Raw genomic sequence first — 20,510 nt, forward strand, 5'->3', positions numbered from 1 at the left:
CTTTTTTTTATGGCTGAATAGTATTCGTGTGTGTGTGTGTGTGTGTGTGTGTGTGTGTGTGTCTCTGTCTGTCTGTCTCAAGGGAATTAAAGGGAACATAACCTCTTCTTCCAAGCCCTTTACCTTCATCTCCATATTACCCTCTCCACCACCACCTCCAGAATGGACTGTGGCTGTGCTGGGACTACACCACTAGAATGAGAGAGAACCAGACTGGAAACACTGGCATCAGGCTCAGCCATCAAGAATAAAATAGGAACCTGAGTAACAATAGCAATGGCAAAAGAAGGGAGGGCTCGGAGTCAAGGAGATTAGCAACCCTACTTGGGAGCTCTGGGCAGGTTTGCATTTATCTCATAAACACTGGAAGCTGACTTACAAGTGGCCTTTCTGACTAGCCAAGAACTGGCCCACTAAGGAATTAGAAATTTGAGGGTAGGGAGAGTGGAGAAGAGAGCCACCAGCATGAGGATGTTGGATTCCAGAGGGTGGGAGGAGGGGTAGTACTAGGAGGGAGAGAATGGTGTATCAAAGGAAGTGGGAAAGGACCACAGACTTTTTGGTAAAGCTTGCCAGTTGCTCTGAAGGGGGAGAAAAAGTCTGTCACAAGGTTATTCACACTGAGATGTTACTGATCATGTGTATCCTCTCAGAGAAGTTTGGGGATTATAAAATCTGATTGCCAAAAAGCAATCCCTAATCCAAAAGAATGAACTTCTAACAATGGCATTTTAGGCATCCATGAGAGAAAAGGTGGTAAGAGACATTTAGGATAAGGGAGTGTTTTCTGAGCACCCCAGAAATTATAGTTCTGCTTACATATAAGATCATCCCTCATGGGGGAGAAGGAACAGTTCCTCTTGGCAACACAGTTGTAGTCAGATGGCTGAGTGCTGGTCTGCTTACCCGACAGCGTCCTTCCTCCACTCCTCCTCGGAGTGCTGTGTGGGATTTGATGCGAAACGGGAAATGGCAGAGGCTAGAAGCCATGCAACCTGGTCACTTCTGTTGTAGCATTCTCCTGAGGGCTCCTGAAGCCAGCCTTGCTTCAGACTGGATTTCTGCCAGTTTTCGGCCAGGAACACAGAATGTGTTCCAAGGATTGTTGGTTAGAAGCCCAGCCACCTTGGAAAATCTGGGAAGGGAGCGCGTAGAGTCTGAGGTGGCTTTTCTTGCCTCTGGAGTTCCTTGCATGCTGTGTTAGCCCTCTAAAGATGCAAGGGGAGATTTGAGTTCCATATCCTATTCTTAGATAGAAAAGTCAAGGCCCAAAGAGGTAAAGTGACTTGTTCAGGGTTATGGGAGGTGGATACCCAAGCTGGGATTATGACTCAGTGATCCTGCCCCCCTCAGTTTTTAAAAACTTTCTTTTCTTTAGTAAAATTGTATATATTTAAGGTATACAACATGCTGATTTGATATACATACACAGATTGAAATGATTACTACAGTTAAGCTAATTAACATCATCTCCTTTTCGCATGGTTACCATCTATTTTTGTGATGAGAGCACCTGAAATCTACTGTCTTAGCAAATTTCCAGTATACAATGCAGTATTATTAACTATAGCCATCATGCTATACTTTAGATCTCTAGACTTACTCATCCTACGTAACTGCAACCTTGTACCCTTTGACCAATATCTCCCCATTTCTCACACCTCCCTGCCCCTGGTAACCACCATTCTAATCTCTGCTTCTATATATTCAAATTTTTTAGATTTCACATTTAAGTGAGATTATGCAGTTTTTTTTTTCTTTCTGTAACTGGCTTACTTCACTTAGCATAATGTCCTTCAGGTTCAACCATGTTGTTGCAAATGGCAGGATCTCCTTTTAAGGGCTGAATTATATATATATATATATATATATATATATATATATATATATATATGTATATATGTATATATGTATATATGTGTGTGTATATATATATACATCTATCTCACAATTTTTTAATCCATTCGTCCATGAATATGGGGTACAGGATGGACACTTAAGTTGTCTCCATGTCTTGGCTACTGTGAATAATGCTGCAATAAACATAGGATACAATAAACATGAGAATGCAGATATCTCTTCCAGGGACCGATTTCATTTCCTTTCTGCCCTCCAGTTTTGACACCCACTGTGTGAAAAGAACAGGAAACTTCAAGGCAGGAAAACTATATTTCTTAGTTGGCTCTTCTATTAATAGCTGTGTGACATGGACCAAACCTTTTGAGGTATCAGTAGCCTCATTTTCATAATTCTCCCCTCACCCCATTAGGGATCTTAGAAGAATGCAATAATAATAAATAGGAAGAAGTTAAGATAAATTTCTTGTGTAAAATTAGCATTAAGCATAACCATAATTGGTTTCCTTTTCTTTGATTCTGTTTTGTCTTCTTCTTTTTTGCTTTCTCTCCATCTCTTGTTGAGTACAATAATGCACTCCAATGAGATCCTGAGAACAATTTCATTGTTTTTTTTCAAACAGTTGTATTGAGGTATAATTTACCCACCATATAATGGACTCATTAGTTTTGAGTGATGGGAAAGAAAGAACGGTCTCTTTTTTAAAAAAAATTTTATTGACGTGTAGTTGATTTACAATATTGTGTCATTTTCAGATATACAGCAAATTGATTCAGTTATATGTGTGTGTGTGTATATATATATATATATGTTTATATTTCAGGTTATTTTCCATTATAGGTTATTACAAGATATTGAACATAGTTCCTTGTGTTATACCATAAATCCTTGTTGCTTATCTACTTTATGTATAATAGTTTGTATCTGTTAATCCCATATTCCTAATTTATCCCTGCCCCCCACCTTTCCCCTTTGATAACCATAAAGTTGTTTTCTATGTCTGTTAGTCTGTTCCTGTTTTGTATATAGATTCATTTGTACAGTAATTTTTTTTTTAGATTCCACATATAAGTAATACGATATAATATTTGTCTTTCTCTGACTGACTTATTTCACTTAGTATGATAATCTCTAGGTCCATCCATCTTGCTGCAAATGGCAATATTTCATTCTTTTTATGGCTGAGTAATATTCCATTGTAAATATATACCACATATTTTTAATTAATTAATTATTAATTAATTAATTTTTGGCTGCGTTGGGTCTTCGTTGCTGCACACCGGCTTTCTCTAAGTGCGGCGAGCGGGGGCTACTCTTCATTGTGGTGAGCGGACTTCTCATTGCAGTGGCTTCTCTTGTTGTGGAGCACGGGCACTAGGTGCATGGGCTTCAGTAGTTGTGGCATGTGGGCTCAGTAGTTGTGGCGCATGGGCTTAGTAGCTCTGCGGCATATGGGATCTTCACAGGCTAGGGCTCGAACCCATCAGGTGGATTCTTAACCACTGTGCCACCAGGGAAGTCCCTATACTGCATCTTCTTGAACCAATTGTCTGTTGATGGGCACTTGGGTTGTTTCCATGTCTTGGCTATTGTAAATAGTGCTGCTATGAACATTGGGGTGCATGTGTCTTTTCAAATTAGAGTTTTCTCCGGATATCTGCCCAGGAGTGGGATTGCAGGATCATATGGTAACTCTATTTTTAATTTTTTAAGGAACCTCCATACTGTTTTCCCTAGTGGCTGCACCAATTTACATTCCCACCAACAATGTAGAAGAGTTACCAGGATGGTCTAACTTTTTAAGCCTCACTCTAATGAAACACACAACTCCGCTAATTTCTGTTCTTCCACTATCCCACAGCATGTACTTTCGAAGCTCTGCTTGTATCTATTGTTAATTTGTACACTGATGGTTAATTTAACCTGGGCACTTGTTCATTGATATTTAGTGTGTGTGTATGTGTGTGCACAGCATGTACTTTAAGGAAGCCCAATGAAAAGACTTCTCAAAACCATTCACTTAGAGTCAGCTCACCAAGTGCATTGACCTTTTTGCTATATGGCAAACCTGTGCCAGACTCCATGGAGAAAGACACGTGTAAGGTGGAGTCCCAAGTCTTCAAAAAGCAATATATACAAGTGTATATATGGGTTGGTAGGAAAAAATGGAATTTAGACACAGAGGACCAGATATCAATTCCCTTTTTCATCACTCACTACCTTTGTGACTTCAGATAAGTCATTCAACATCAGAGACTTGTCACCCTCAAATGAAAAATGAAGATAAGAATCTGCCTTACTTGCTTCACAGTGTTCTTATGAGGCTCCATTGTAATAATGTATGTGAAAGCTCTTTGTAAATTGTTGGCTAAGAGACTATAATTCACAAATATGAGTTACAGTAATATTCAAGTGCCAAATGGTGTGTTTCAGATATCAGATGCTTTGAGAGGTGCAGATCGTGGGCTGGAGCTGTTAGGGACTGCTTCATGGAGGAAAGTGGACTTTTGCTGAGCCTTCAGAATCAGACAGGACTTCAGTAGATGGAAAAGAGTGGCAAGGAGGGGGCAATGTTGGTGGAGAGACTAAAAAGAAGCAAAGACTCCAGAGGCTAGAACAAGCATACAAGCATATACCAAGTGTTATAAAACATGGGAGGGGGTAAAGTTACCAGGGTAGTTATAATAGGTGGTTCCTCATCAGAAAAGACTCCCTCCTTCCAGGCAAGTTAATACCTTATTCATCTAACACTGTTAGCTCCATCAAGGCAGGGGCCTTGTCCTTCTTCACTGATCTCTCTCTCGTGCCTGTCACAGTGCCTGGTACGTAGTAGGTGCTCAATAAATGCCCCAAAATTGAAGGAATGGATGGATAGTCACATGTCATTTGTTATTCCTCTCTGGCTGCTTTAATATTATCTAAGTCATCAGCCACTGAATTAGGGACTATTTTTAACTCCCTCTGTGTGGTACAGCCCCATCTGCTGTTGGGATTTGTGAAATTCTTTGCAATGATGCCAATACTTGGTGTGGTTTTTCTCCACCCTGTCCCAGAAGACTCCTTACCCCCAGTGAACAATAAGGTGACCAGCAAGTCGTGTGAGTACAACGGGACCACTTACCAACACGGTGAGCTGTTCATGGCTGAAGGGCTCTTTCAGAACCGGCAACCCAACCAATGCACACAGTGCAGCTGTTCGGTAAGACCCTGTATCTTAATGTCCCTGCTATCCCCTACCCAAATAAGAGCACTTCCATACTTGTACTTTTAGTTTAAGCCTACACTGTAGGGTGCTTGATTGGAAGATGAATTGTATCTAAATCATGAGCCTTCCTGACCTTAATCAACCCTGATCAACTCTGTTGAAGAGGTCAGACCCAGTCATATCCCGGTCTTAAAACTTTAGGACTACTTAAAAGGACAAAAATGAGCTGATAATCTTGATCTGTACTTCTTTTCACAATAATTACACCACCAGAGCCTTCATCTGAAGAACTCAGTTATTTGATAAGCCTTGGAAATGCCATGGGCGGAAAAGCCACTGGCACCACCTGGGGCCACTCAGTCCAATTCACAAGAAAATGGGGTGTCTCTTGGTTCCCATCTCTGAAATATTCCACTAACCAGTCAGTTCCTGGTGCCCTGCAATGAGAAAAGTCTCTCGACAAATGCTTGATCATGATGATTCCTGTGACATTATTTGTCAAAAGAATTGTATACTTCATGAATAAGGTATACTGATTACATCATCATCTACTTGTGCAGCCCAGAGAATGTAATAAATAGAACCAGAAAAATGGAGTAAAATGGGTGTTTAAGCTGAAGTATGAGGGGATGAAGTTAGATGTAGAAACAACTTTTCTGCCTATAAAGGGTATGAAACACTGGATTGACAAGGGAAGCTAAAGAATCTCTTTGCTTAGGGATTTTTAGTAAAAATATAGCATCTCAGTAGTTCGAGAGAATTTGGTCGTAGCCATGCTTCCCTAATGACCTTTCAGGAACCCTCCTAGCTCCAGAACCGTATGCTTCTAAGAACTAAGGTCAAGGTTCAAGGAATGATGTTTGGAACATAGAATTTTAGGGAATGAACATTATGCAAGGACAAACGTAACCAGCAAGTGCATTTGATCCTCTCCCTTGCCTTGTGCTGGACTGAGCTGTCCATTTAGATGATCTTTTATAGTTTTGTATCACCCCAAAGAGCTTGTCTACTTGTTTTGGAAGGGAGACTCTAGTGAGTGTTACAGAAGGCAGCTATTGTGCAAATCTGCATTCCCCCAAAGCCCCAACATCCAGCTGAAGCACGATATGGACCAGAATGGACAGAGGAGAGAGGGGCAAGACTGTATTTGGTGGTTTGGAGTCTCACGGCAGCCCTCACACTGACTACTTTGTTTCATCTTAGACCAGCATGCCTGATGAGAATCTCCATCTCTTCTGTGACTTAGTCTCTGGCATGGAGAAATAGTAAATAGAAAAAATATAATGCATCATAAAAGTTAGGAAGTGCATATAACTGACTATGGAAGAGCATGGGAGAAGGACGTTTGAGCCCCTACTCATCCCAGGTACTGAGCTAAAGCCTTTACATGTACTCCAGCTCCTTCTGACCTTAATTCTGTTTCTCTTTGGCAGGAGGGCAATGTGTACTGTGGTCTCAAGACTTGCCCCAAGTTAACCTGTGCATTCCCAGTCTCTGTTCCTGATTCCTGCTGCCGGGTGTGCAGAGGTAGGTATCCTGTTTCCCAAGACCCCAGGTGCCGCTATCCTGAGTAGCGAGATTTGGAAGAGGAAAATACCTGTCCAGTGTCCTAGGGAAAGGGAATTTTCTATGGTAGCCTTAGATTCTAAGGGTGCTTTTAATCACAAAAGGAAAAAATAAAAGCACTGCTTTTAAGGGTCACTCCCTGAAAGAAACTGCACTGGGCTGGAGTGCAGCCAGGGGAGAGGGGTGAGAGTCATCTAATGTGAAAGTGAGTATCTTTGTCTCTCCTTCCTTAATCCCTTCTAGTTTGGCCCCTACATTATTGTATTGTAAAACACATGGCATTTCCATACACAGCCTTAGAAGGAAGAATGGGCCTCCCAAAGCACTGATGTGACCATTTTGAAGATTAGGCAGGGCAGATGTAGGTGTATTTTTTAAATCCCACGGTAAAGTGGTGACAAACTTAATAAAAGCAAAATGGAAGGCATCGCCTTCTCAAATTATATCCAAAATGGAATCACCATCTTCTCAAGCCAGTTTTTTCTTCTTTGGGTTTCATTTCTTTGATGACAGTACCAATTTTTTTTTCTTTAGGTTTCCAAAATCAAACATAATCACCTTTAATTTCTCTTTTATTGCCTCTTCTCAAATTACCAAATCTATCAGCGGTCCTCTATATCCCCCCCCCCTTTTCCCGCTTTTCCTCCTAATTTTGTCTTCTTTCCTTCCATCCAATGTGCTTATTGAATGTCTACTATACGCTTGGCCCTTTGCTAGAAGCTGGATACATAATGGTAAATATAGTAGACATACAGGGCACTGCTAGACTATATGGCATCTTTATGTGAATTACAAAAAAGGATGCCCTTACTTAAGATACTTGACTGCCATTTGCCAGAAAATCCTTGTGAATGTACCTCCTTAGCTGAGGCACCCTTGTGCAGGACACAACCTGTACAACCGTATGTGGCATACATAGCAGCCAGGATATGTTCTTTGCTCTTATGGAACTCACATTTTACCTGAGAAGACAAATAATAAACAAAGAAGCAAACAAATACCTAAATATAAACAGTGTGAGTACTGTGAAGGAAATAAACAAAGGACAAAGATAGAAAAAAAGAGGTGAAGGCGTTTAGGTTGAATTGTGGGAAAGGCCTCTCTGAGATGACATTTAAGCTCAGACTTGAAAGATGAAAAGGAGTCATCCATGCAAAGGTCCTGGGAGGAGAGCATTCCAGGCAGAAAGAAAAGAAAGTTCAAAGGACCAGGCAGGGAAGAGCTTATAGCATTCAAGGAGCCTAGGGACCAGTGTGGTAGGAGTATAGTGATTGTGGTCATAACTGGCATGTGATGAGACTGGAGGGGTGAACAGGAAGGAGTCCGACCATGCAGGACCTTCAAGGCCATGGGAAGGAGTTTGGATTTCCATTTTTAAGTGCATTGGGAACCCACTGGAAGGTTGTGCACAGGGCATGACATGATCTAGTTGATGTGTTAAAAGATCTCACTTGTTTTTGTGTTCAGACTAGATTGGAGGGAGGAAATAAGACAAGTGGAGAGACCAGGAGGATGGGTTTAGCAGTCTCTCTGGTATGAGAGAGTGGGATTCTGGTCTGGGGACACAGTGTAGAGTAGTGGTTCAGACTGGGGGCCTCTGGAACCAGGCTGCCTTGATTATAATCCCAGCCCTGCTACTTTCTAGCTGGGTGATCATGAGCCAGGATGTACTCACCTTTCTAACAATCTTTACAGTGACAATAATGTTAGCACCTACCTCCAAGTGGTTGGGAGGTTTAAATGAGATAATGCAGGAAAAGGACCTAGGACACTGTCTTGCATATAGTGAGAACTAATAAAGAAAATTGGAGAAATTTGAAATACAGTAGGCCCTCCATATCTGCAGGTGCCGCGTCCACAGATTCAACCAACCATGATTCCAACATATCAGAGAAAAAAATAAATCCAGAGAGTTCCAAAAAGCAGAACTTGAATTTGCCATGTGCTGGCAACTATTTACATGGTGTTTATATTGTATTCCCAACTATGCATATAGCATTAACATTCTATTAGGTATTATAAGTAATCTAGAGATGATTTAAGTATGTGGGAGGATGCATGTAAGCTATATGAAAATACTATGCAACTTTATATAAGAGACTGAACATCCTCAAATTTTGGTATCCATGAAGGTCCTGGAATCAACTCCTTGCAGATACTGAGAGACGACTGTATATTTAGAGCATTGGCTCTCGGCTATGGGTGAATATTGGAATTATTTTGGTAAATTTATGTCCAGACTGGGCATGGAGTGGGTGGTTAGGGAGGTGATTCCAATGTGCAGCCAAGGTTGACAGCCACTGAGTTAGAGAGAAAAGATGATAGGATTTGCTGGTAGCAAATAGGTAATTGACTCCTATACATTGCTGCCAGCTTAATCTTTCAAAGAGATAGCCTTAAGCATGCTACACCCCTACTCAGAAGGCTTTATGCTGACACATATTGTGCTTACTCTATGCCAGTCACAATTCTGTGCACTTTACAGATATGAACTCATTTAATCCTGTGACAACCCTGTGTGGGGAGTATGATTGTTATCCGCATTTTTTATAGATGATGAAACTGAAGCAGAAAGAGGTTAAGATCCTTGTTCAAGGTCATATAGCCGGTGAGGCAAAGAGCTAAGATTTGAACCCTGGAAGTCTGGCTCCGGACTCCAAGCTCTTAACCACTCCACTCTGCCACTAAAATGAATGGTTCCCTGTTGCCAGCAGCATACTTGTCGACCCCCGACTCTGACAGTGAAGGCCTTTCATGCTCTAGCCTCAAGTTACCTTTATAGGCCCACATTCTTCCATTCTTGCACCTCAGGTTCTACCCACATTGTTCTTTTGTTCTCTTACCTTTGTGCCTTTACTCTCTCCTCTGCCCCTCAATATCTCTCAAACTTTAGTGTGCTTCAGAATCACCTGGAGGACTTGTTGAAATTCAGATCCCTGGAGCACAACTGCAGAGATTGTTTTGGTGGCCTTGGGAAGGGGCCCTGGGATGTGCATTTAAACAGGGCCCATTGTCCATTCTGATGCAGGTGGTCAATAGGTTTTCACTTTGAGAAACCATTCCAAAGACCACATAGATGACTGGGAGTGGCCTGAAATGATGGCTTTACATCTGAATTTAGTACACTTAAATTGAGCCTGTTAAAAGTCTGAAACCTGAGTAAGCCAATAGAAGAGTAACCAATGTCAATCTCTGATTGGTCAGAGCATCTAATTCCAACCATATGGCAAGCCAGTTTGGGGTGAATGAACAGCAGCCATTTCATGATAAGGCTGGGAGGAAAAGGAGACAAAACGGCTTCCTAGGTTATATCTAACATGTACAGTAGTAACCCTGAGAGGAGGGAATGTTGCCTTTCTCTGGAAAATCTTTTTCCTCCATCTCTGCCTGTGGAAATCCTGCCAGTTCTTGAAGACCTAGCTCAAATGCAGCCTCCTCGGATTCTAACACAGGTAGACCTCAGGTTACATTTGAATAAATACTAGCGGGAAGGCCTTTGTCTCTTCTCTGCATTCCCACCTTCATTCCAGTTTCTCCACCCCTAAATCCTGCTTCTCCTTCAGAGGCCAGTTCGAATGCCACCTCCTCCAGGAAGCTTTTTTTTTTTTAAATCCTGTCATTTAGGAGTCAACTCCCTCATCTCTCGGACTCTTCAGGGCCTCACCTGTGCTTCTCCAGTAGAGTTTATCACCCCGGCACATTTTGTCTTTTATTATGTGTGCCCATGTCTTATCATCGCTACTAATGTGTAAGCTCCGTAAGGCAGAAACTATTTTGGGCTCATCTTTTTCCCCCCACTGCACCGGGCACAGAGTAGGTGTTATTTGAATGAATGCACACTAGCTTGGAAATATTGCCAGAAAGTTAGTCATGGTTTGAATTAGATGCTACTCAAATAGGATATTATTTGTGTTTTTTCTTCCTCTGAATTACTGATTGACTATGGTAGATGGTACTGGCTATACATTGGTTCATGGTCAGTAGGAAATTACCTGTTGTCATTCCCGATCCTCCACATTGTTTTTTCTTCCCTACCTCACTTTAGCACACTCTAATTAATATTTCTTTTAGAAAGAAATTTCCTTATTCGTAGTACCCGTACATGCTCATCCTTTTTACTGTGCTGTTTGTACCAGCCCTCACAAGTCACTATGGAATTAGTTGCAGCCTGATTTGATTTATGCTTCACTAAGGCCCTGGATCTTTCCATACCTGTTTCTCACAGTGTGTGTACTGTCTCTCAGTATAGCTGTGACATTTCTGCCAGTAAAGCTGGGTATTTTGTTCCTCGCCTCCTTTCTCATCTTTGCCCCAACTTAATTTGAGTCTGCTCCAAAAGGAAGAGAGTCCATTTTTTAAATTGAAGTATAGTTGATTTACAATATTGTGTTAGTTTCAGGTGTACAGCAAAGTGATTCAGTTATATATTTTATATATATATATATATATATATATATATATATATATATATATATATATATATATATACTTTTCAGATGATTTTCCCTTATAGGTTATTATTAAAGATATTGAATATAGTTTCCTGTACTATATAGTAAATCCTTGTTGCTTATCTATTTTATGTTAGTAGTTTGTATCTGTTAATCTCATACTCCTAATTTATTCCTCCCCACCCCCTTTCCCCTCTGGTAACTGTAAGTTTGTTTTATATGTCTGTGAGTCTGTTTCTGTTTTGTATATAGATTCATTTGTATTATATTTTTAGATTCTGCAGGTAAGTGATACCATATAATATTTGTCTTTCTCTGTCTGACTTACTTCACTTATTATGATAATCTCTAGGTCCATCCATGTTGCTGCAAATGGCAATATTTCATTCTTTTTTATGGCTGGGTAATATTCCATTATATATACGTAATGGAATTGTATATATGTGAGTGTGTATATATATATATATATATATATATATATATATATATATATATATATATATGCCATATATTCTTAAACTAATCCTCTGTTGATGGGCACTTGGGTTGTTTCCATGTCTTGGCTGTTGGAGTGCACGTATCTTTTCGAATTAGAGTTTTTGTCTTTTCCAGATATATACCAAGGAGTGGGATTGCTAAATCATATGGTAGCTCTAATTTTAGATTTTTAAGGAACCTCCATACTGTTCTCCATAGTGGCTGCACCAATTTACATTCCCATCCACAGTACACGAGGGTTCCCTTTTCTCCACACCCAGGAGAGTTCATTCTTAGCAGAGGTGTACACGTAGTTACTAATATAACCAGCTAATCGCTACAATCCATTTGTTGGGCTAAGGTGATTTTGCTTGGGGAAAAATAATGTGAAATCTAAACTGAAGAGCAATTCATAAAAGAAAGGAAACTGCAAAAAGACATATTATTGCATCCAATCGGCAATATAATGCAAAGGAGGTAGGCTCTGAAGCCAGAAGGACATAGATTTGACCTGGCAGAGCTACTGTCCACTAGTGATGTGACCTTGGGCAAGACACTGAACCATTCAGGACCTCGGTTCTCTCAAGTGTGAAGATGATATCTACAACCTATGGAAAGGTGGTAAAAATTAACTGAGATGACATAGAAGCTAAGAGAAAGTCCAATACAGAGTTATTGCTTAACAAGTGATCATATAAAATATAATAATGACTCTATTTATTACCCTGGGGTTAAGTAGAATTGTACCTTCTCTATCTCTGATAGTCTTGCCTTTTTATTTACTTAATCTCCATATACAGAACTATATTTCTAGTCCTTCTCATGGCAACACATCCTGGGACTAACCATCTTCTCAATGGTTCTCTTGTCACAATTTAAATTTCTTTTATTTTTGTTATGTCCTCAGAAGCAACGGGTAAAAGCTAGTTATTATTGATCATGTATTGCCCCTTCACATACTTGACAATTCATTAAGTTCTCTCTTTGTCTTTTTTTCTCCAGCCTAAATAAACCATTCTCTTTCATCTTTCCCTCTAAAGACTAAATCCTACACTTTCATAAAACTGATGCTTTTTTCTCTGTCTTTAATTTCTTTATATATTTCAGTTGTATATAATGTGATTGAATCTCCCTTGAAGTCCTTATTTCTGAAGCACCTAGTTATTTTTTTTTCTGTTGAAATGATGTTTTTAACAAAGGTATACCTTGTGTAAGCATATTACTCATACAGCAGGCAACCCAGACGCACTTCTCCCCTATGCGGGCTGCCCTAATTGCAGGCAAAATACTGCAGAAGAAATAACTTTCTTGAGTGCTGAACTTGCAAACCTTCATATAAAGGGCCCCATTGAAGCGGGCTCTCTGCACTGTCACCAAACACTAATGTGTGCCTTTCTTCCTGGGTCAGGCAGCAATCTTAGCCATGGATTGAATCTAAACCCTAGCCTCAGTTGTTTAGACATGTCTTTGAGGCTAGGACAGTCAGGAGAGTGTTGGCAGGGTGTGTGTCATTGCTGGCATTTCAGCAAACCTCATCTGGACTGGAAGCATAGTGCAAACAGCCACTGGAACCTTAAGGGAAACTTTATCAGAAGAAGAAAATCTCTTCAGAGACTGTACCATGGCCACATTCTGGGCAGGCAGGCCTCACTCCCAGCTTCCCTCCACCGTTGATCATTTCTGCTTCTTGGCTTCTTCCTGTCTTGCCAAAGCAAAGGGGAAGGCTGTGTTCTTGGACTCTAGGCAAGGGAGACATATTTTGGGTAAGCTATCTGCTGTATTGAGAGCCAAGCCTGTATTTGGTAGACAGTGTACATATGTGGCACTTACTCTGTGCCAAGCAGTGGTCTAAGCACTCATGTGTGTAACAGCTCATTTGCTCCTCACAACAAAGTAGGGACTATTATTTTCCTCATTTTACAGGTGAGGAAACTGAGGCAGAGAAGTTAATTGATTTGCCCAAGGATACATGGTAATAAGTGGCAGAGCTAGAATTTTAACATTGTTGGCCTGGCTCTGGAGTCCCAGGTTCTTATGCTGTTTGGTGGGAACCATCCAGAGGAGTGTGACAAGAGCCCCTCCTCCCGCAGGGGGGTAAAGGGAAAGAGAGGACATGCGTGGCACACTGGTATAGGCAGATAATCCCAAGAGCATAACCGCACTGCCCATCTTTCCCCATCAAGGCCTCAACCTCCCTATTCCCAACCACAGGGGAACACTCTCTCTTTCTAGGCTCAGAGAGGCCCGAGTGTAAATGTCTACCTTCTTTCATTCAGCAAACATTTTTCGAGCAACCATTGAGTACCTGGCACTGTGCTGGTACTGGAGATACAGTGGTAAACAAAACAGACTGGGACTGGAACCAGTCCTTGCAGAGTTTAGTGGGAAAGACAGACATTTATCAAATGTCAAGACAAGTAAATATAAAATCGCAACTGTGCCACATGCTGCAAAGGAAAGGTGTTACAAAAGCCAGTAATGGACAGGGATCGATCTACTCAGAGAGGTGAAGGAAGACTCTAAAGACCATCTCTCCGGCCTCAACTCACACCATATTCCTCTTTGCTCTCTGCATCGCAGGGTGTGGGAGGATTGACTCAAAAGTTGGGGGGATAACTGGTGGCAGTCCTATCCTCCCAGGATCCTTGACTTCTGATCCCACCATGAAACCAGCCACTCTATGTTGTAGGAGTATCTATACTGTCCTTCCTGCACTGCACCCGCTGCATATACTCAAGTTCATACTTCGCTTCTTAAGGAACTACTTGATCATGTTGGCCAGTGTCTACCATTTCTTACCATATTATCCAATCTCAGTTCTGCAGCTTGTTTTTAAAGGCCCTCTGTCAAACAATTGGACCCTTCCTTAACCCACTACCCATCCTCATTTCTCTGACACCAACACACACACCTTCTCCACTAGGCTGACACTTCTCTTTTTATAATATGCCATGTTCCTCCCCACCTTCAGCCCTGTTATGTGCCTCTCTTTTTTTCACATGCAATATTATATGTTTCAAGTGTACAACATAGCGATTCAACATTTATGTACCTTATGATCACCACAATAAGTTCAGTAACCATCTATCACCATACAAAGTTATTACAATATTATTGATTATATCCCCTATGTTGTATATTATATCTCCGTGACTTATTTATTTTATAACTGGAAGTTTGTACCCCTTCATCCCTTTCATCCATTTCACCCACACCCCACCCCCCCTCCACTCTGGTGACCACTAGTTTGTTCCCTGTATCTATGGGTCAGCTTCTGTTTTGTTTTGTTTTGTTTGTTTGTTTTGTGTTTTAGATTCCACATAGAAGAGATCATACGGCATTTGTCTTTCTCTGTCTAGCTTGTTTCACTTGGCATAATGCCCTCAAGGTCCATCTGTGTTGTCACAAATGGCAAGATTTCATTCTTTTTATGGCTGAATAATATTCCAGTGTGTGTGTGTGTGTGTGTATCATGTTTTCATTATCTCTTCACCTGTCGATGGACGTTTGAGTTGTTTCCATATCTTAGCTATTGTAAATAATGCTGCAATGAACATAAGGGGGCATGCATCTTTTCTAATTAGTGTTTTCGTTTTCTTCTGATAAATACCCACAAGTGGAATTGCAGGATTGTATGGTAGTACTATTTTTAATTTTTTGAGGAACCTCTGTATGTTTTCCATAGTGGCTGCACCAATTTACGTTCCCACCAACAGTGCACAAGGGTTTCCTTTTCTCCACATCCTCACCGACACATACTGTTTCTTGTCTTCTTGATAATAGTCATTCTGACAGGTGTCAGGTAATATCTCGTTGTGGTTTGATTTGCATCTCCCTGATGATTAGTGATATTGAGCATCTTTTCCTGTGTCTGTTGGCCTTCTGTATGTCTTCCTTGGAAAAATGCCTGTTCAGGTCCCTTGCTCATTTCTTAATCAGATTATTTTTTTGATATTGAGATATGTGAGTTCTTTATATATTTTGGATATTAAACCCATATCAGATATATCATTTGCAAATATCTTCTCCCATTCAGTAGGCTGCCTTTTCTTTTTGTTTATGGTTCCCTTCTCTATGCAAAAGCTTTTTAGTTTGGTGTAGTCCCATTTGTTTATTTTTGCTTTTGTTGCCCTTGCCTGATGAGACTGATCCAAAAAGTATTGCTAAGACTGATGTCAAAGAGCATACTGCCTATGGTTTCTTCTAAGAGTTTTATGGTGTCAGGTCTTACATTTAAGTCTTTAATATATTTTGAGTTTACTTTTGTATACGGTGTAAGAAAGTGGTCCAGTTTCATTCTCATGCATGTAGCTGTCCAGTTTTCCCAACATCATTTATTGAAGAGACTGTCTTTCCCCACTGTATATTCTTGGCTCCTTTGTCATAAACTAATTGCCCATATAAGTGTGGGTTTATTTCTGCACTCTTTATTTTTTCCATTGATCTATGTGTCTGTTTTTGTGCCAGTACCATACTATTTTGATTACTTATAGCTTTGTAGTATAGTCTCAAGTCTGGGAGTGTGGTGCCTCCAGCTTTGTTCTTTCTCAAGATTGCTTTGGTTATACTGGATCTTTCGTGGTTCCATACAAGTTTTAGGATTATTTTTTCTAGTTCTGTGAAAAATGCCATAGTTCTAAGAGTTTCTGGGTGGAGTCTTTAAGGTTTTCTATTTATAGTATCATGTCATCTGGAAATAGTGATGGTTTTACTTCTTCCCTTCCAATTTGGATGTTTTTAGTCTCCCTTCCTTGTCTTATTGCTGTGGTTAGGACTTCCATTACTATGTTGAATAAAAGTGGCAAGAGTGGGCATTTTGTATGTTGTTGAGGATTTTTGTATCTATGCTCTTCAGGGATATTGACCTGTAATTTTCTTTTTTTTGTGGTGTCTTTGTCTGGTTTTGGTGTCAGGTTAATGCTAGCCTCATAGAATGAATTTGGGAGTGTTCCTTCCTCTTCTGTTTTTTGGAATAGTTTGAGGAAGATAGGTATTAAGTCTTCTTTACATGTTTGGTAGAATTCATCTGTGAAACTGTCTGGTCCTGGACTTTTGTTTGTTGGGAGTTTTTTGATTACGGATTCAGTTTCACTGCTAGTGATTGGTCTGTTCAGATTTTCCGTTTCTTCCGGATTCAGTCTTGGGAGATTTGTGTCTCTAGGAATTTATCCATGTTTTCCAGGTTGTCCAATTTGCTGGACAAATTGGATCGTAGTAATCTCTTACGATCTTTTGTATTTCTGTGGTGTCAATTGTAACTTTGCCTCTTTCTTTCTTATTTTGTTTATTTGGGCCCTCTCTTTTTTTTCCTTGATGAGTCTGGCTGAAGATTTATTAATTTTGTTTATCTTTTCAAGGACCCAGCTCTTAGTTTCATTGGTCTTTTCTATTATTTTTTGAGTCTCTATTTCATTTATTTCCACTCCGATCTTTATTCATTCCTTCTACTAATTTTGGGCTTTGTTCCTCTTTTTCTGGTTCCTTTAGGTGTAAGGTTAGATTGTTTATTTGACATTTTTTCTTGTTTCTTGAGGTAGGCCTGTATCACTATAAAGTTCCCTATTAGAATTTCTTTTGAAGTGTCCCATAGATTTTGCAAAGTTGTGTTGTCAATTTCATTTGTCTCAAGGTATTTTTAAATTTCCTCTTTGATTTTCTTTGTTTAGTAGCATGTTGTCTAGACTCGACATGTTCGTGTTTTTTTTTTTTTTTAATTTTTTTTTAATTTTACAAATTTAATCAGTTATACATATACATATGTTCCCATATCCCCTCCCTTTTGCGTCTCCCTCCCACCCTCCCTATCCCACCCCTCCAGGCGGTCACAAAGAACCGAGCTGATCTCCCTGTGCTATGCGGCTGCTTCCCACTATCTATCTACCTTACGTTTGGTAGTGTATATATGTCCATGCCGCTCTTTCACTTTGTCACAGCTTACCCTTCCCCCTCCCCATATCCTCAAGTCCATGCTCTAGTAGGTCTGTGTCTTTATTCCTGTCTTACCCCTATGTTCTTGATGACATTTTTTTCTTAAATTCCATATATATGTGTCAGCATACAGTATTTGTCTTTCTCTTTCTGACTTACTTCACTCTGTATGACAGACTCTAGGTCCATCCACCTCATTACAAATAGCTCAATTTCATTTCTTTTTATGGCTGAGTAATATTCCATTGTATATATGTGCCACATCTTCTTTATCCATTCATCCGATGATGGACACTTAGGTTGTTTCCATCTCCGGGCTATTGTAAATAGGGCTGCTATGAACATTTTGGTACATGTCTCTTTTTGAATTATGGTTTTCTCAGGGTATATGCCCAGTAGTGGGATTGCTGGGTCATATGGTAGTTCTATTTGTAGTTTTTTAAGGAACCTCCATACCGTTCTCCATAGTGGCTGTACCAATTCACATTCCCAGCAGCAGTGCAAGAGTGTTCCCTTTTTTCCACACCCTCTCCAGCATTTATTGTTTCTAGATTTCTTGATGATGGCCATTCTGACTGGTGTGAGATGATATCTCATTGTAGTTTTGATTTGCATTTCTCTAATGAGTAAAGATGTTGAGCATCCTTTCATGTGTTTGTTGGCAGTCTGTATATCTTCTGTGGAGAAATGTCTATTTAGGTCTTCTGCCCATTTTTGGATTGGGTTGTTTGTTTTTTTGTTATTGAGCTTCATGAGCTGCTTATAAATTTTGGAGATTAATCCTTTGTCAGTTGCTTCATTTGCAAATATTTTCTCCCATTCTGAGGGTTGTCTTTTGGTCTTGTTTATGGTTTCCTTTGCTGTGCAAAAGCTTTTAAGCTTCATTAGGTCCCATGTGTTTATTTTTGTCTTTATTTCCATTTCTCTAGGAGGTGGGTCAAAAAGGATCTTGCTGTGATTTATGTCATAGAGTGTTCTGCCTATGTTTTCCTCTAAGAGTTTGATAGTTTCTGGCCTTACATTTAGGTCTTTAATCCATTTTGAGCTTATTTTTGTGTATGGTGTTAGGGAGTGATCTAATCTCATACTTTTACATGTCCCTATCCAGTTTTCCCAGCACCACTTATTGAAGAGACTGTCCTTTCTCCACTGTACATTCCTGCCTCCTTTATCAAAGATAAGGTGACCATATGTCCGTGGGTTTATCTCTGGGCTTTCTATCCTGTTCCATTGATCTATCTTTCTGTTTTTGTGCCAGTACCATACTGTCTTGATTACTGTAGCTTTGTAGTATAGTCTGAACATGTTCGTGTTTTTTTCCACTTTTTTTTGTCTAATTGATTTCTAGTTTCATACCACTTAGTCAGAAAAGATGCTTGGTATGATTTCAGTCTTCTTAAATTTATTGAGACTTGTTTTGTGACCTAGCATGTGATCACTCTTGGAGAATGTTCCATGTGCCTTTGAAAATAACGTGTATTCTGCTGGTGTGGGATAAAATGTTCTGTATATATCTGTTAGGTGCATCTGGACTAAAGTGTTATTTAAGACTAGTGTTTCATTATTGATTTTCTGTCTGGATGATCTATCCATTGATGTAAGTTGGGTGTTAAAGTCCTCTACTATTATTGTATTACTGTCAATTTCTCCCTTTTTTGTCTGTTAATATTTGTTTTACATGTTCAGATGCTCCTGTGTTGGGAGCATAAATATTGGTGGGTGTTATATCCTCTTGTTGGATTGACCCCTTTATCAATATGTAATGCCTTTTCTGTCTTTTCTTACAGTCTTGATTTTAAAGGCTATTTTATCTTACATGAGTATTGCTACCCCAGCTTTCTTTTTGTTTCCATTTGGATGGAATATCTTTTTTCCATTCTTTCATTTTCAGCCTATGTGTTTTTAGGTTTGAAGTGAGTCTCTTATACGAAGCATATAGATGAGTTCTATTTTCTCATCCATTCAGCCACCCTATGTATTTTGATTGGAGCATTTAAACCATTTACATTTAAAAGAATTATCGATAGGTATGTACTTAATTGCCATTTTGTTAATTGTTTTTTGGTTGTTTTTGTAGTTATCTCTGTTCCTTTCTTCTTTTAATCTCTTCCCTTTTGCTTTGATGATTTTCTTTAGTGTGGTGTTTGGGTTCCTTTTTCTTTATTTTTTGTGTATCTCTTGTAGGTTTTTGGTTTGTCATTACTATGAGGTTTATATGTTGATCTAGATATATAGCAGATTGTTTTAAGCTGATAGGCACTTAAGTTTCAATGCATTCTAAAAGCAATACATTTTTACTATCCCCCCACCCCATGTTTTATGTTCTTGATGTCATATTTTACATCTTTTTACTTTGTGTATCCATTAACTACTTTTTTTAGTTATAGTTGACTTTTGTCTTTTAACCTTCATACTAGCTTTCTAAGTGGCTGATCCACTGTCTTTACTATATATTTGCTTTTACCAGTGAGATTTTTTTTTCTTTTATGTATTTTCTTATTTCTAGTTGTGGCCTTTTCTTTTCCACTTAAAGAAGACTCTTTAACATTTCTTGTAAATCCAGTTTAGTGATGATGAACTCTTAGTTTTTGCTTGTCTGGGAAATGCTTTATCTCTCAATTCTGAATGATAACCTTGCCAGGAAGAGTATTCTTGGTGGTAAAGTTTTTCCTTTCAGCACTTTAAATATATCTTGCCACCCACTTCTGGGTTGCAAATTTTGCTAAAAATTCAGCTGATAACTTTCCCTTGTATGTGACTAGTTGTTTTTCTTTTGCTACCTTTAAAATTTTCTCTTTAACTTTTTCCATTTTAATTATGATATGTCTTGGTGTAGATCTCTTTGGATTCATCTTTTTTGGGATTCTCTGTGATTCCTGGACCGGGATATCTGTTTCCTTCCCCATGTTAGGGAAGTTTTCAGCCATTATGTCTTCAAATAAGTTTTCTGCCCCTTTCTCACTCTCTTCTCCTTCTGGGACACCTCTAATGTGAATTTTAGTACACTTAAAGCTGTAATAAAGGTC

General features: G+C 39.5%; 1 protein-coding gene across 8 annotated transcripts in view; it reads left to right on the plus strand.

Annotated features, from left to right (window-relative positions):
- The window catches only part of CHRDL1 (chordin like 1), a 117,512-nt gene that overhangs the window by 61,151 nt on the left and 35,851 nt on the right, over positions 1-20,510 (plus strand). For 5 of the 8 annotated variants that reach the window (XM_060087706.1, XM_060087704.1, XM_060087707.1 and 2 more), the window contains 2 exons: positions 4,911-5,056; positions 6,496-6,589. In XM_060087706.1, the coding sequence (XP_059943689.1) occupies positions 4,911-5,056; positions 6,496-6,589 (240 nt within the window). The remainder of the gene's footprint in view (positions 1-4,910; positions 5,057-6,495; positions 6,590-20,510) is intronic. The other 3 variants (XM_060087705.1, XM_060087711.1, XM_060087708.1) reach the window with 1 other exon arrangement.

This window comes from Mesoplodon densirostris, chromosome X, assembly GCF_025265405.1.
Source record: "Mesoplodon densirostris isolate mMesDen1 chromosome X, mMesDen1 primary haplotype, whole genome shotgun sequence".
NCBI lineage: Eukaryota > Metazoa > Chordata > Mammalia > Artiodactyla > Ziphiidae > Mesoplodon > Mesoplodon densirostris.